This window comes from Castanea sativa, chromosome 3 (assembly GCF_040712315.1).
Source record: "Castanea sativa cultivar Marrone di Chiusa Pesio chromosome 3, ASM4071231v1".
Taxonomy (NCBI): domain Eukaryota; kingdom Viridiplantae; phylum Streptophyta; class Magnoliopsida; order Fagales; family Fagaceae; genus Castanea; species Castanea sativa.
In genome coordinates, this window is record NC_134015.1 from 53179902 (window position 1) to 53196804 (window position 16903).

At 28.8% G+C, this 16903-nt stretch overlaps 1 protein-coding gene across 1 annotated transcript; it reads left to right on the forward strand.

Moving 5' to 3' along the window:
- The first annotated feature begins 915 nt into the window (after positions 1-915).
- LOC142628149 (uncharacterized) lies at positions 916-1872 on the forward strand. Its single transcript, XM_075802159.1, has one exon. It carries the CDS (start codon positions 1071-1073, stop codon positions 1620-1622), a length of 552 nt encoding a protein of 183 aa, XP_075658274.1. The 5' UTR covers positions 916-1070; the 3' UTR covers positions 1623-1872.
- Positions 1873-16903: the final 15031 nt, after the last annotated feature.

Genomic DNA, 16903 nt, shown 5'->3' on the forward strand with positions numbered 1-16903 from the left:
TATTAGACAACCCAACTCTTAGCTGTGAGAGACATGCTCCATGATAGAGACACTGTCTCTAATCTCAATAGTAACTAAGGGGAGGGACCAAAGATATTAGAATCCTAGGGGCCAGGGAGAAGACACACCTTAGCTGCACCTAAAAAATCAGTAGATATGAATATATCAATAAATATAATAGAATAAAATTTGTTATATTTAATACAAAACCCTTTTGCAGTTATTATATATATATATATATATATATATATATATATATATATATATATCTAAAAATTCGGGACCAGTAAGAAAGTACTTTTTAAAGAGATCCGCCACTTGTTTGTACCACCCGCCTCGAGTATCACTCCTCCACACACAAACCTGTTGCTTTTATTACACAAACACTACATACTACTTTTCTTTTGGCTTTGTCACCATCTAAGATCTATCTGAGCCTTGATATAGATATATTCCTTGTAATTTTAAAATTACAAATTATTTTATAACATTTTATCACAATTTTAACATAATATATGATAAGTAATTCATAATTATTTATACATTAATTCATAGTTTTTTCTCCGTCAATGAAACCATGCTCCTTCACAATTGTGACAAAAAATTGTAAAAAATTTTATAGTCTCGGTCTTTTTCATATCTTCCTTCTCTTCATGTAAAGTTCACCTCTAATTTTTTTTTCTCTTAAATTATTGATATCCCTCGAGAGACACAAGCTTCTTTTTCTAAAGGCTAATCCAACCGTAACATCACAAAGGGAGACCAACTCATGAGGCATATATAATAGTATTCCAGCTATTGTGCCTATTACTATTACTTCTTCTTTTTTTGCTTTATTTTAGCTATAAGCATCTTTCTCACTCTAACAAACATTAATGTATTAAATATTATGGCCTTCCTTTTTCACTCATTTTGACCAGAACCCCACCTTTGCTCCTTCCTCTATATAACCCCCTCAACCCTCCTCTCTCTCACATCATCCTTTGCCTTTTATTTACTCTCTCTCTCTCTCTCTCTCTCAGTACTTGCATCTCTTAGCTCTCTTTCTTTACAAAAAAAAAGTTTCTTTGATGGCAGAAACTCCATTGAAACGCCAAAGAGAAGAAACCCAGATAGAGGATTATGAGGAGTCTAAGCGCCACAAGTCATTTAACCAAATAGTCTCTCTGCTTGATGCAGAGGAAGAGGAACCAAACCAAGACTTGTCCTCTCTCATCACAACCCTCCAACAAGAGCTCTCGTCTGACTCCAACTCTCACTCCATCTTTGACCCTCTCTCATTCCCAACAGCTGAGAATGACCCTGAAAGCCTCACAACAGCCTCTTCCACCATGCAAGACCAAAACTTTACCTCTTCTTACTCTTCCTCTAAATCTTCACCAAAAGTTCTCTCAAAGGAAGATGGAGAGGATGACAAAGACAGGGTCATTAGACACCTCCTCGAAGCCTCAGATGATGAGCTTGGAATTCCCAACAGAGAGGTTGGAGTTGGAGTGGTTTATGATGTTGGGGTTGAAGGGTTCAATGGAGGAGGTGGGTACCCATTTTGTGAAGGACTTTGGGAGTTAGAAGATGAGGCTGCAAACTACTATACCTTGTTGCAGTCTGAACTTTTCATGTAGCAGTTGGGTTTTTTAGTCTTTTAGAATGCTAAAATGTTATAGGGGTTAAAACAGGACAGAACAGAAATGCTAGGGGTTCAAATGGGAAAAAAAAGAAAATTGGGAGGGTATAGAAAATGGAGATATCTTTTTTATCATTTTTCATTTTGGTCCCCTCTTCTTTTGTAAAAATTAGAAAAAAGGTGTCCCCTTATCTCTATCTAGAGGATCAATATCAATTCTAGAAGAAAAGTGATTCATATTCCACTCATTTTCTTTGTTATTTCTTTATTTCTATTTTATTTTGTTTCTTATTCTAAAGACAATAACTTTCCTGATAAATATAAAATAAGCATAGATGATTGTATTGTTTAAAAGTTGAAAAGTATGGTTTAAAATGCCATACTAAACGGCCGTTAATCACCACAAAACCAATGTTCTCATTTTTAATTTTTTTTAAACACTATCTCTGAAGTATGAGATAGGGGTAACTGAGGCAATATCATCTGTTTTTAAGGGAGGTAGGAAATGGTTTTAAACAAATGGTTTATTTGCTTCACACTATTTTGGGCAAATTATATAAAAATATAGGACCCAGTCACCCATGTTTTCAATTATTAATCAGAAATTGTTTAACCTGCCAACCAATAAAGAGGATAGAGAGAAAGTTTCTTGAAAATTGAAGTCGATTATCTGGGTGAAACACTTATCACATGAGAAAATGAGACGGGAATAGGTTTTAAATCCCCTATTTTTATTTTTATTTTTGCTAAATCCCCTATTTAGTTTGGGATTTTTAAAGGAAAAAATTCTAAATTTGAGAGTTAATCTAAAACAATTTTCCCAACTATTTTTATCTCATATGATATCAATATTGGATGCTTAACACATAATTTTCTATGTAAATTAATTCTCAAGCCAAACATGCGCAGGTGTTCTAATAATTAAGTCTAGTAATTATCTTTGCGTGAGATTCAAGAATAAATATTGAACAATCAGTCTAATTTTTCTGCGTCTTAGGCCGGTCTAGTACTGTTATTTAAACAACATTTTTTATTGTTTAAACATCATAATGCATATTTTTACAATACTTTTTTATACACGTATTCTCATAACACTTAAACAATATTATTAAAAATATCTTACCAAAAGTGCTATGATGACTTTTGAGAATTAATTTCATTTGAGAAAAATATACAAAACTCTCTGGTTTTTCTCATGTATGGAATCCCCTTGACATTTTAAGTTTTATACTTAACTTTCTCTCTGATATTGTTTTTTATATAAACCATTAATTATACAGCACTTATTCCCTCGGCCGTGTATAACATTTAACCCCTAAATCCCTTTTCAAATTGTTTTACCTGAAAATACAATTCTAAAGGTTTACATAAAAATAAAATCATAAGGGTTTAACTTCAAGTAGATAAATGTGACATAATTAACAATTTACACATAAAATAATATCACAAAGAATTAAGTGTTAATCTCAAAATTTTAAAAGAGTTTCAAGTTTTATGAACAAAATGTAACATTCTTGTAGTTTTATATATATAAAGAATATTTTGACAAATTATGAGAAAACTAAAAAGTATGGTGCAACATCTTTGTCTACAAATATTGGGTGAAATACTAAATAAAGGTAGTCTAGTACTCTAGTGAGTAAACAAAATATTATATGCAAGTTAGTCAAATTGAAAAGTGGAAGTGTACATTTCAAATTTTCATTTTATCTTCTAAAATGGGGGTAGAATTTTCAATTTTCATGAACTTATACTCTCGAGTTGATAGCACGGCTTAAAGGTAAGAAGTCATACTTGCGAGCCTTGGATCTGTGGGTCCCACAACAAGTTCCAGTAGTACTCAAATGGTCCCACAACATGCATGACGTGATTTAAGTGGACAGGAGCAAGAATCACACACGGGAGGTCCATTTTGGAAAACTTGCCCTGACATTCCTTTAGATTTTTATATTATTATACTCACTTTCTTAAAATGTAAATTATTTACACTAACTTTTCCTTAAAAGCTAAATTTTTGTAATAAAAAAAAACCCATTAAAAAAACTCTAAAAATCCCTGAATTTTATTATTAGAAATGGTGTGGATGAGAGTTTAAGTGGAGGGTAAAATAGCAAGTTATTATTATTATTTTTAAAATCTCTTTTCAATCACCTAGTGGGGGTCAATGTAAATAGTTTGTATTTTGGGGAATGTGAGTTTATGGAAAATAAATCATTTTCTAGAAAGCTATCTCATTTTCCTATGTTTAATAGCAATCTTAAAATAAGTTGAAAAATTATCTCTTGATTTTCTTTATTTAGCTTCACATTAAAGAGATATTTTTCTTATATAGCTACGAGTGAGATAAAATTGTTTTCCATACAATTTTAAGGAAAAACAAGTCTATCTATGCTAAGCTAAATAAAGAAAGTTATGAGATAATTTTCCCTTTACTCTTTTTTTAATACTATCAAACACACAAAAAAATGAGCGAAAACTATCCATTGACTTCCTTTATTTAGCTTCGTATAAGATAAAATTAATTTCCTTATTTAACTACACATGGGATGGAGCTAGTTTCCCAAAAAATTTAGTGGAAAACAACTTTATCTCATGCTAAGCTAAATAAAAGAAGCTATGAGATAATTTTTCTTTGACCATTTTTTTATATACTACCAAACACAAATGAAATTTCGATATAATTTTCCTCTTACCATTTTTTTAATATTACCAAACACTAAAAAATATGCGAAAATTATCTCTTAATTTTCCTTATTTAGCTTCATATAAAATAAAATCATTTTTCTTATTTAGCAAAACGTGAGATAGAACTAATTTTAGAAAATTTTAGTGAAAAACAACTCTAACTTATATATATAAATAATGCTTAGCTACAAATCCGCCACTTATATATTATTCTTATATCCTCTAGACTTGTAAAATTTCAAGAAAAATTAAAGATCAATAACTATGTCATCAATAAATTGTTTAAATTGCAAGTTTTTGTAGTTTAAAATTATGTATAAAATATAAGCTTATAGATTATATAGTAAATAGTATTTTACTGATACAAAATTTGATATATGTATTAAAAGCGTAAAAAACATGCAATCTAATGGTTAAATTTTTAAATATGTAATAATATTTATTTTATTAAGTAAAATTATAATTTTAAATTACAACCAATTTTATAACTAAAATTTGTCCGTATATATAACCAAAGCACAACAAAATGCACAAAAAATTATTTTTAAATAAGAGTTTTGATTAAAATAAATAAATAATAATAATTGTGCAACTTATATAGGAAGGCGCTACGTCACTTTTACGACTGGCGTGCAGTGCACGCGGCACAGCTTTTGGTGGAAAGTAACGTTACTTACCTCCCTCTATAAAGACGCTTTTATTGTTGACGGTGGGAATGCTAACATGCGCCATGAAATGCGCATGTTAGTTATCTCCCATTTATTTATTTATGTATTTAATTATATTGTACGTCAAGATGTACCGTACTGGGTAAACTGTCTCTTTTGTTTTGTTTACTCGACAGTGAGTTGTCAGGTTTTCATTGGATAAGGCTGTTTTTTAAAAACTAAACATATCATGTGATTATGTACTCTCGGTGGCTAAAGATTAAGCGCGTGGAAATCAGGTTTGCATTTAAGTACAATAGAAAGAAAAAAAAAGTCCTTGCTTGCAAAGTTTACGTGGATCCACGTACACTTATCTATCCTCATTGATTGGATCCGACAGTCACTCATTTTCCCCCCCTATAATTATATCTATGAGAGAAATAATAATAATAATAATAATATTAATAATCCTAATGACACAATAAAATAAGTGCAAGTGATGAGACTAGTATTTTTTTTTCTTTTTATCATTACACTTTAATACTAGCTTATTTAAATATTTTGTCAATTTTAGCATATGAACTTTCTTTTTTTTTTCAATTTTATATACTAACTTCTCAAAATATACCACATTAAGTTATCTATTTTATACTACATTTCATTAAAATGCCAAATTTTACTAATTTTTTTAATTGTTTATCTCTTCACATGCCAAAACTACTATTTATTATTTTCTTTCATCATCGAACTACGTAAAAAAAAGAATAAAAAATTAAATGCAAAATGTATGGTATCAATGTAAATTTATACGATTACTTTAAAAAACTTGTAAATTTACACAATTATATAATTATTGATATGGGTCATTTTTAGGTAAAAATTTGTAAATTTTACATATTTTTCTATTATATACCCACTAATGTGAGTGATCTAATGGTTGTGAAATATTTTGTAGGATAAAATTTAGCTACAAACTTTGTTGTAGCCCAAGATTATACTCATACTTAAAAAATTAGCATAGTTACATATTTTGAAAATCTAATTGTTGGATTGTATATTTTTAACGTTCTTAACACATATGTAAAATTTCATGCCAATTGGATTTTATTTACTATTTAATCTATAAATTTATTTTTTATGTATAATTTTAGACTACAAATCCTTGAAATTTAAATATTTAATTGATGACATAACTATTGATTTTTTATTTTATGAAAAATGTTCAAACATGGAGGATATAAGAAGAAAATATAATCCAACGATAGATTTGTTAAAATTTACATTATAGAAAAATATATTGAGTTGTGTTGCTTAGGTTACAACCAAGTTTTTTTTTTTTTTTTTTTGTGTGTTAAACTTTGTCTTTCTTGTATTTCAAACTTCTTGTTAAAAAATTAAAAAGGCGAAAAAAACAAAAAAAAGGGTAAAACCGTAAAAGGGTTTTTTTTATTATATAAATTTTGAATACTTTTATTATTATTATTAGGTAATACTTACCACACTAAGTATCTCCTCAAAAAATAAAAATAAAAATAAAAAAACAAAACAAAACAAAAACAAAAACAAAAACTTAGGTGTAGTATTAAAAATAATAATAAATAGGTGTAGTACATTAAATTTTCTAATTAAATTCAAACACTTTGTTTTGACTAATAAAATACAAACAAACTTATTATTTAAAAAAATTAAAATAACACAATTATTAATTTTTTTATAAATAAGATGGGAATGTACTTATCTTTTAAAAATAATTTACAAATGACATCATATTTAGAGGGTCTAAACTTTATTTTAAAAGGATGTTAGAAATATTACAAATTTTATTATATAAAATTTCTAAATTGTTGTGTTCCAAATTATTAAAAAAAAAGTCAAATTTATAAGTGTGATAGAATAAAATTTGTAACAGGCCTCACATTTGTCTTTATATATTATGTGAGGGAAAGAAAAAAAAAATCCGGATTGGTGCGTGACGTGGGGCGAGAGAGAGAGAGAGAGACGATGTGATGGAGCCTAGTGCGTACGTACTTTCATTTATTACTTTGGCCATGTTATAGAGAGAGAGAGAGAGAAAGAGAAAGAGAGAGAGACAGAGACAGAGAGATATCTCTTTGTCTGTGTATATGTGTGGTTGAAACTTGATAAACAAAAATAATAATAATTATTATTATTATCAAGAGCGACATGGCGATGATCTAGGATGATGAATTTTTTATTTTAAATTTTAAAAACCAAACCTTTCTTTGTGGGACCAGATAGAAGGAACGTCTTCGAGGCGCTTAATATGGGTCCCACAATACAACCCTTTCATTTGATTATGGCACACTGACTAGGAAATGCGTTGTCCGCCATGTACGCATAAAATTTAAATAATAAAAAAAACCCATCATATCATATGAATGCAAAAATGCCATGACTCCCAAATAATTTGGAGGTATATTTTGAAATTTTAATTTTTTAATTTTATGTTCTTATTGTGTATATCAAATTTTATTTAAATCGAATGTTATTTATTTTTTTATATACAATTTTAGATTATAAAATCTTAAAATTTTAATATTTATTTAATGACATAATAATTAATTTTTTTATCTTATTAAATAATGAAATAAAAAATATATAATTTAACAATTAAATTTTAAAAATTTACCTTTCATATAAAAATATATGGTAATTTTTTAGGATGAGAAACTTTATTCATGACTCACACATGACACATGACTTTTTTTTTCTCATATTATTATCATGAAACTTTGCATGCATGTATGGTATTTTATGGTTTGATTTGGACAGCCTTGTAGTCATAATGATGTTACCATTTCCATGTCATGTCTTCCATGTCTTGGGCCCCACTCAAATAATATAGGAAGATTGATACCACTTGTTGTTGAAGCTTTTTATGTAATTGGTTCTTGTTTGGTCATATATGCTTGCTTGTTCTTCAATCTTGATTACTCTTCCAAGAGTAATATATATATATAAAATTCTAAGGTCTTTTGTCAATAATTGTTTAGCAAAAACGAAAAAAAATGACAAATTAAACTCGTTTTTAATAATTTTATTTTAAAAAATTGAAATTTGCTTTTAAAAATAGTGACCCAACAAACCCCATAGGAAAAAAAAAAAGGCATCATCTTCTTCCCTAAGGTTCAGCACCAAATAGGAGTTGAAAGAGATGGGATTCCCTTTTTTTAAAATTACAAAATCAAAAAAGAGGTCCAACTAGCTAAAGAATGAGAAAGAGAGTTCCTTGATCTTAGCACATAAGAAGCCCTTCTTCAAAAAGAAAATGATTGTAGGGCAATGAGAATATAAATTATTATGAATGCATGTAGGGTTGTACAGGAGCCGAGGGAATCTAATATTTAGATTTTAGAATTTTTCATTTAATTTTATTTTGAACATGAATCAAGTTTGATTTTATTATTAAATTAAAATATATATTAAGCTTGGGGGTTATTTTATTTTCGAACAAGTTTTAACTCTTTTTTTTTTTTTTGAGAATAAAGCAAACTCAAACTTGTTTATGAAATACTTAATTAACTTTTTTTTTCCTTACAACTAAATTCTTTTTACCCTTTCACAAGTATATACTAGTGATTGATAACAAAATTATAATTTAATTTTATATTATTTGAGTTAATTAAATCAAACGATTTTTCGTTTATAAACTTATAAAAATTACATTCGCCAACTTTATATTGTTATTTTTTTTTAAATTTACTCCAAAATAGACTATTCATATTTTCAATAAATTAAAAATAATAATTTATTATATTACAAACATATATACAAACTTACCCTATTATATATATATAATATTGTATATACACATTTATACATATGAACATATAATATTGTATATACTTTAATTGAGCCTCATATGAACAAATTTGTTTATACGTACATTATTATGTTTGAGCTTAGCTTATTTAATAATTGTGACCAAATTTGGTTTAATCCTGACTTATATGTTAAATAAGCAAACGAAATCAAAATTTGTCCCTAAACAAACTCAAATTGTTTGTGAACTGCTTAAATAATTTACAGTCATAAAAGTAATAGACCAATTGGGACCTAATTTTAAAAGAGTAACAAATTGGGTCCAACACATTTAACACATCTCAAGCCTCTAGTAAAGAGTAATACTAGGATCATAACTTTGTCACAATGTTCATGTGGCGAGTTATGAGTGATGGTGGAGTTGTGAACTCACTATTTTTGTTTAGACTTGCACAAATTGTACCAAAATTAACTTTGTCACACTGTTCATGTGGTGAGTTATAAGTGGTGGTAGAGTTGTGAACTCACTATTTTTATTCAGACTTGCACCAATTGTACCAAAGTTATATCAAAAGGTGTGATCTAGCATTTTTGTCTTGTAAAATCAAAGAGTAGCACACTTCCTTCAACCTATGCAAAGCCCAGATGGGGTCTGGCACATGCATCTTCTGGTGAGAATTTAATAGAATCATGCTTGCATTTTAACAATGAAACTCACCCATCTGCTGAGTTCTGAGTACCTGTATAAAAGTTTATCAAAAAGAAAGAGTACCTGTATAAAAAGTCATAGAATCTGATGTCTCCATTCAGACAAAGACCACACAATTTGATTGGACAAAGCAAAGAAAGATTTGCTTAGAGCAGTTTCCTTTGCAGAATTATGATAAACAGTACTCACTACTCACATTTCATGTTTCCATCAAAGGACAAAGGGGGAAAAAAATAATTAGGGGGAAAATATCTGACGTATGTATGTCATCTGATTGAGTACATTTCTATCATTTTCCATAGGAAAAAAAAAAATCTAGGTACTAAAAATTACATGTGAGGAGCAAAAATAGATTAAAAATTCCATGCAGTCACTGTCATTTTTTGCCAACACTAATACCGCGTGACAATAGTGAGTCATTACAGTGACCAAACGAAAATCTTCATAGACTAGAACTTTTCAGCCATTTTGACTTTTTATTTTATTTATTGTAAATGTGTCCAAATTAGACAACACATCATTAAGAACCAAATTAGACAACATATTGTTATTTTTAAAATTCTATGGACAAGATTTAAAAATTGGATAAACTCTAATTCACATACCTATTTGTCAAATTATATTGAATAAGTGGGTCCTAATAACAGCTTATCATATAAAATTTGTTGTGAAAGCTGTTATTTTTAAGTGATAAGCTGTTATTAATACCCCTTTTGACAAACTCTAATTCACATACTTATTTGTCAAATTATATTAAACAAGTACTCCTTTAGATTTTTGAGACGAATATATACACACACATTATTATGGAAAATAAAAAATTGTTAAAAAAATTACTTACTTTCTTATTTTTTCATAAAATATTTTTAAAAATAGTTCTTAAATTAATGTTTTTAATGAATTCGTTGACATTTCAAAAAAAAAAAAAAAAGATAAATTGAAATTATAACCACCAATAATTTATAACCTAAAATCTATTATAAAAATATTAGGAGAAGGTCATCACGGGACCGGGATCGAGAAAGTACTAATGGACAAACATTTTGTGGGTAATTGATTAATAGGGGGACTCGTGTGTCGGTAGTTTTTGATAGGTAAGGGTTTCAATTGATGTAAAACCAACCGCAGCCCATCTATGTGTCCTCTTTCTATGTGTCTATCAAAGAGAAAAGGAAATGATTGGCTGAAAATGTTTGAATTAGTAAATTGTGATGGCAATTTCTTGCACCAAGACAAACGTATTGAAGGGGAGACGTGGCATTGCTATTGACGGGAATGGGTGCATAAAATGAAATGCTTCTAGAGAGGAAACGTGGGCATATCTGGCAAGGATAAGTGCCTTTAGATTTTGTAACTTGTAAGATGCTGCACTAGGTTATTGATTAGACAACAAACACAAAGAATGTGACATTGATTTAAGTGGGGTTTTAAACAATGTAAAATTATAGCCACCCTTTTTGAATTTTCTTGTGGGCCAAAATTCAAAAATATCCCCCAACGTGCTAGTTTCGTTTTTTGTGTGTTTCCGTGTCTAAGAAAAATTCTAGAACCAAATTTCACAATTTTTTTGACGGGGTTGGCTGTGAGTGATCAGAAAAATAAGAAGATGGATTTATGTGAAAGTAATAGATAATTTATATATATATATATATATATATATATAATAATAAGTAAAATTGAGAGAAAATTTAATTAGATTTTAAATTAGAATTAAATTAGAGTCTAATTTTACACAATATGTCTTATTTAATTGAAGTTTTTAAATTTTTGTGCCAAGTACGTTAATTCAATGTAAAAAATTAGATTTTAATTAAAGTTTAATTTTGTTCCATGTGTCCCGTTTAATTTATGTATTTTAATTTTTGTGTCAAATGAGTTAATTTAGTATAAAAAAAGAGGAGTCCAATATAAGTAAACCATAAAAAATATAATTTTTGAATGATTTTATATTTTTGAGTCTTTTTTTTTTGTATAACTAAAAACAATTCTAGTTTATAAGTCATATATATATATATATATATATATATATATATATATAGTCAAAACTAAGAGAAATTTCAATTAAATTCTAAACTGGAGTCTAATTTTGCGTCATATGTCTCATCTAATTTTTAAATTTGTTTTAATTGGAGTTCAATTTTACACGTGTTCCATTTAATTTTTTAATTTTTGTGACAAGTAAATTATTGAATGTAAAAACAAAAGAATCTAGATCTAATTAGATTTTAAATTATATATATATATAATGTAATTGTGATTGTTTTTAAATGTATCCATACATATGCACGAGGTTACACACTAGTCAGTTATAATTTGCCACATAAAATAATTGTAAAAATAGGTATGAATTTTATTTATTTATAGAGTTTCAACTTATAACTTCCACTTCTGATAATTGTGTTTTTTATCATTAGATCAAAACACTAAACGATTTTTATGTTAGGTGAGAATTAAATCCCAAATCTCTTATTCAACTATTAAAGATTTTACCAATTGAGCTAACTGAAACCCACAAAGTCCATTTGACTGTGGTTGGAGCAACTCAGTTAGAAAATCTTGATGTCATTGTTTTCAATAATCTGTTTTTCTTTTGTGGAATATTCATGGTAGTGGGTCAATAGCATCTTGAGTCTACTGCCATGGCCCAAGAATTCTTCAAGGAAGGTTGATTATTGCTTGGAAATTGACTTTAGATTAGTTCATAAGAAATTTAGAGTGTGGGTGGGAAGTTGAAATGAAAGCAAAAGGACCGTGCCGTATCCGCTATGTTTGCCCCTATTGCTTGAGCACTTTGGTTTGTTTGAAAATGAGTCCGACGAAAAAACCTTGGTAATTGCCTGGTCTAATTTTCTGGTCATGCCCATATATTACTCATAAGGATGACATTGTCCTAGAAGAACCAATATGGTGGGAGTCAATTATTTTGCCCACTTTGTCTCAAAGACTATAACAACAATGTTTAGGTGAAATCCAATTAGAATTCTTTGTTTTTATTATAAGCCATGAAAGTCTTCGTACGGATCATCATTTAGAGCTAAACATAATCTTATATATCTATGTGCAATAAATCCATTCTTAAATACATTTTACAATTTTTTTTTCCCTGTAAACTAGGTTATAGGTTGAATACTCTTAAATCCCTATTCCCATTTTATCAAATCACAATAACAGGTGGTGGATGTGCCTATCAACCCTTAAACAATTGATGTAAAACTTTCTTAAATGCCAAGTCTATTCCCATTTTATTGAAACGTAATAAGAGGTGAAGGAGGTGCCATGTAAAACCTTTTAAATGTTATGCTAGTGATGCATTTCTTTTTTTTATAAATAAATTAAAAAGAAAAGAAAGAACTAAACTTACGGTTTCGTTCTATGAAAAATATTTTTATCATTAAATTAAGATATCAATGGATTTCTTTTTTGTTTAGACGATATTCTATATCACATCTCTTATATGTTGTTAAGAAGTTTCATCAATTGAGATAATTAAAACCAAATAATACACGTCTTATTAAGTGAGTCATAAAATAATGTATATGGTGTTAGTAATTACAAATACCCTAAAAAATACAGATGTACGGTAAAATTTTGCTATGAAGAGTAATTATGAATGGATTTATTGTAATATTAGACTATATATCTTTAACTACTTAAAATAAATCAAAGAATTGTTCGTAATGTAAAGCGTCTAACCGTGTATAATCTAACAAATGCACGTAAGGGGCATTTTTAATGTTTTGAAATGATGTCTTTTGTTTTTATAGATAAGATAGTATTTCAACTTATAACATTTAAACTTCAGATCTCTTATTTGACAATAAAAAACTTGATCAATTAAGCTAATTAGAACTCACGAAATGATGCTTAGCTTAAAACTTTATGTGCTCAAATAATATAATATATCACATCAAATATATATATATACTTCCTAGATTTGATTTCCTTTTGCATTAATCTAAATCATTTTGCTTATTAGATGCTCCCTGGATTAAGTGCCTAGTGATTTCTTTGTCAACGAGAAAGCAAACTAAGGGGCATATTCCTCGGTATTGAATGTTTTTTTTTTTTTGAAAACCGGTATTGAATGTTTTAAATGCTTCTTTGACAAAGGAAAAAAGAAAAAAAAAAGAAAAAGAAAAAAAAGAATCTCCTTTTTTGTGGTTTCGGCACTTCAATTATGAGTATTTTTATCTAGAATCAAGCAAGGTGCATCAAACTGTGGGCATATTTTGGACCTCACTGGCCGACACAAAGACATATAATATTATCCAATAGCCATTTTGTGGTTCCACAATTTTATACCAAACTCTCACTTTGGTCAAATATAAGGTTGTCCAACTAACTAAGCAAGTTGATGCAGTTCCTTTTATAATTATTATTATTATTATGGCCAACAATAATTTTGATACTTTAAGTTTCGTTCATTTGTCAATTTCACCTTTAGAATTTCAGAAATTATCAATCAGATCCCTAAATTTTATAAAATTATTCAAATTTGCCTCGATTTCTACTTTGTTTTTCTAGAATTTCAAAAGCGTGGAAAATGATTACTACACTTTTTCTTTTCTTTATATAACTTCATATTTTTTTTCAACATTTTCTGGTCAATCAAACGTGAAGTTGAAAATTATTTCAAAAGTGAAAGTGTTATTTTATGTCAATTCCACTCAAGTAAAAGTGACTCATAGTGGTAGCTATGTGGTACTTGTGATTCACTTATACTATTAGCATGTGAATTTTAAGTAACACGAACGTCCCACTTTAAAATAAAAAAAAAAAAAATTATAAATGAATCCAACCACATGACATATTGATACCCAAATGAGCACACAAATCAAATTGGTTCATTTTACAACCGTAAGAATTCATATGTTACTTTTGAAATTTTAGGCACCAAATTAGAATATGAAGCAAAATTTAGAGGTTACTTTAAAGGGAAAGAGCAATTGATTTTTATAGACTAAATTGTATAGCTCTTGTAAATAACACGGTATTTACTCAAACTGAGTAATTTTAAGTAACACGAATGTCCCACTTTAAAAAAAAAAAAAAATTATAAATGAATCCAACCACATGACATATTGATACCCAAATGAGCACACAAATCAAATTGGATCATTTTACAACCGTAAGAATTCATATGTTACTTTTGAAATTTTAGGCACCAAATTATAATATGAAGCAAAATTTAGAGGTTACTTTTAAGGGAAAGAGCAATTGATTTTTATAGACTAAATTGTATAGCTCTTATAAATAACACGGTATTTACTCAAACTGAGTAATTTTCTTTCCTTTCATATAATAGTAAATTCTAATAAGGGATGGGAGCATTAGTATTCTTCCAAAGCAGTGAGTAATTTTCTCCTCTCGTTTTTTCAGGCGATTCTTTTTTTTTTTTTTGCTTTTCTAACATTCATATATTGTAATGATTGTATTATTATTACCTTTTGGATCCATCTTTCTCCAATAAAAATTCAAATTTGAGGACACCCAAATGCAGCCAAGTAAATGGGCCAAAGCTGTACTAGAATTATATGAGTGATATGTATTAAAAAGATGGGGTCATCTTCTCATTTATTAGGCCATTGGGCCAACCATTTTGTTTTTTTGTTTTTTGTTTTTGCTAAAGGGCCAACAATTTTGTTAGGGTAAAAAACTTTAAACAAAAGTGGTTGCAGAAAAGTCTATTTCCCGGTTCCAAAACCACACAAAAAACACCAAAGTACGTGTACGACTGTGTGTGTGTGTGTTTTTTTTATAAAGAGGGTAGGTGCTTCTTCTAACTTCAGACACAGCCTGGCTTGATAGGTGTGTTATCTGTTTTTCTGTTTTTGTACAGCATCATTTTCATTGGCTCTTAGCTCCAAAATTAGACAAAACAGTGAGACACCACCCCCTTTGAAAAAAGAAAGAAAGAATCCCCACGTTAAGAAGGCGTAACTAACCCACGATTGTTGTCTCATCTTGATGGAGATGGAGTCACAAACTTCTTTCCCTCTCTCTCTATCTCTCTATCTTCTTTCTTTATATTGAAAGAGTCTTTTAGCTCTTCTATTATCAATAGGTTGATTGTATTGTTTTGTGTATCTTCTTAAATGAGAAAAAAAGATATTGATAATAGTTACTTGGATTTGGAAAATAGTACTCAAATTCTTCCATTAATCAAGAAGATACAAAGTATGAAAGTATATAAGGCCTAGAGCTTAGTGGGATGCTTAGTGGAGAACAACTTAATATGGGTGTATACTCAATCTATCAACTTACAAATTGATCAACTCAAAGCATTGAGTTGTGAAAGTAAAATAACTTTGAATAAGTCGAGTTCGAGTTGATGAATTTTTCAACTTGCCCAACTTGATTCAGTTTAGCCTATATAATAAATTATATAGATATATGCATTTACAATTTATACCATTTACATATCCAACCCTCCCTATTATCTCATTCTTTTCTAATAAGTTACGACACCTCCCCCTCCTCATTCACCAATAATAAAAAAAGACTATTTTAGCCCTTCTATTATCAATACGTTGATTGCTTTGTTTTGCGTATCTTCTAAAATGAGAAAAAAGATATTGATAATAGTTACTTGAATTTGGAAAATAGTACTCAAAGCTCTTCCATTAATAAAAAAGATACAAAGTATGAAAGTATACAATGCCTAGAGCCCTAGTGGGATGCTCAGTGGAGAACAACTAAATATGGGTGTGCACTCAATCCATCAACTTACAAATTGATCAACCCAATGCTTTGAGTTGGGGGTTGAGTTGTGTTAAATAAAATAACCTTGAGTTAAGTTGATGAATTTTTCAACCCAACCAAATCGATTCAATTTAACCTATATAAATATTATATAGATATATGCATTTACAATTTATACCATTTATATACTCAACCAACCTTCCCTATTATTTCATACTTTTCTAATAAGTCATGACACCTCCCCCTTCTCATTCACCAATAATCAGAACAATGATCTAACTCACACCTCTCTCTCTCTCTCTCTCTCTTCCATTGATTTTCAACCTTATTTCATTTTTATTTATTTAATTTTAACTTGAAAATGATGTAATATCAGTACTTTTCAAGACATAAATGTAACAACCAGCAAAGCAAGAGCATTTTTCTTTTCCTAGATTTCCTTTGCTACCAAACAAAGACTATGATGAGTTAGGATCGTGCAGAGATTTTAATTATGATTTGCTTTTGTTTGTGTCACTTTGTTTTATCTTGGCTTTCTTTCAAGTGTTATTTCAACTATATCAACCTGAACAAATGACTCATTTGTTAGGTTGGTTCTTTTCCTTTTACTTTACCTTCCTCTATTTGATTGCAAAAAAAAGGAGGAAATTGTAGAAAAATTATTGTTAACATTAGGCCATTGGTTTGGTATTGTGTATTTCCAATATAAACTAACATCTCAACTTGTTGAGCCCAGCCCAACCATTGTGGTTG

Coding starts and splice junctions, on each gene's coding strand:
- LOC142628149 (XM_075802159.1), top strand. CDS start 1,071: ATGGCAGAAACTCCATTGAAACGCCAAAGAGAAGAAACCCAGATAGAG.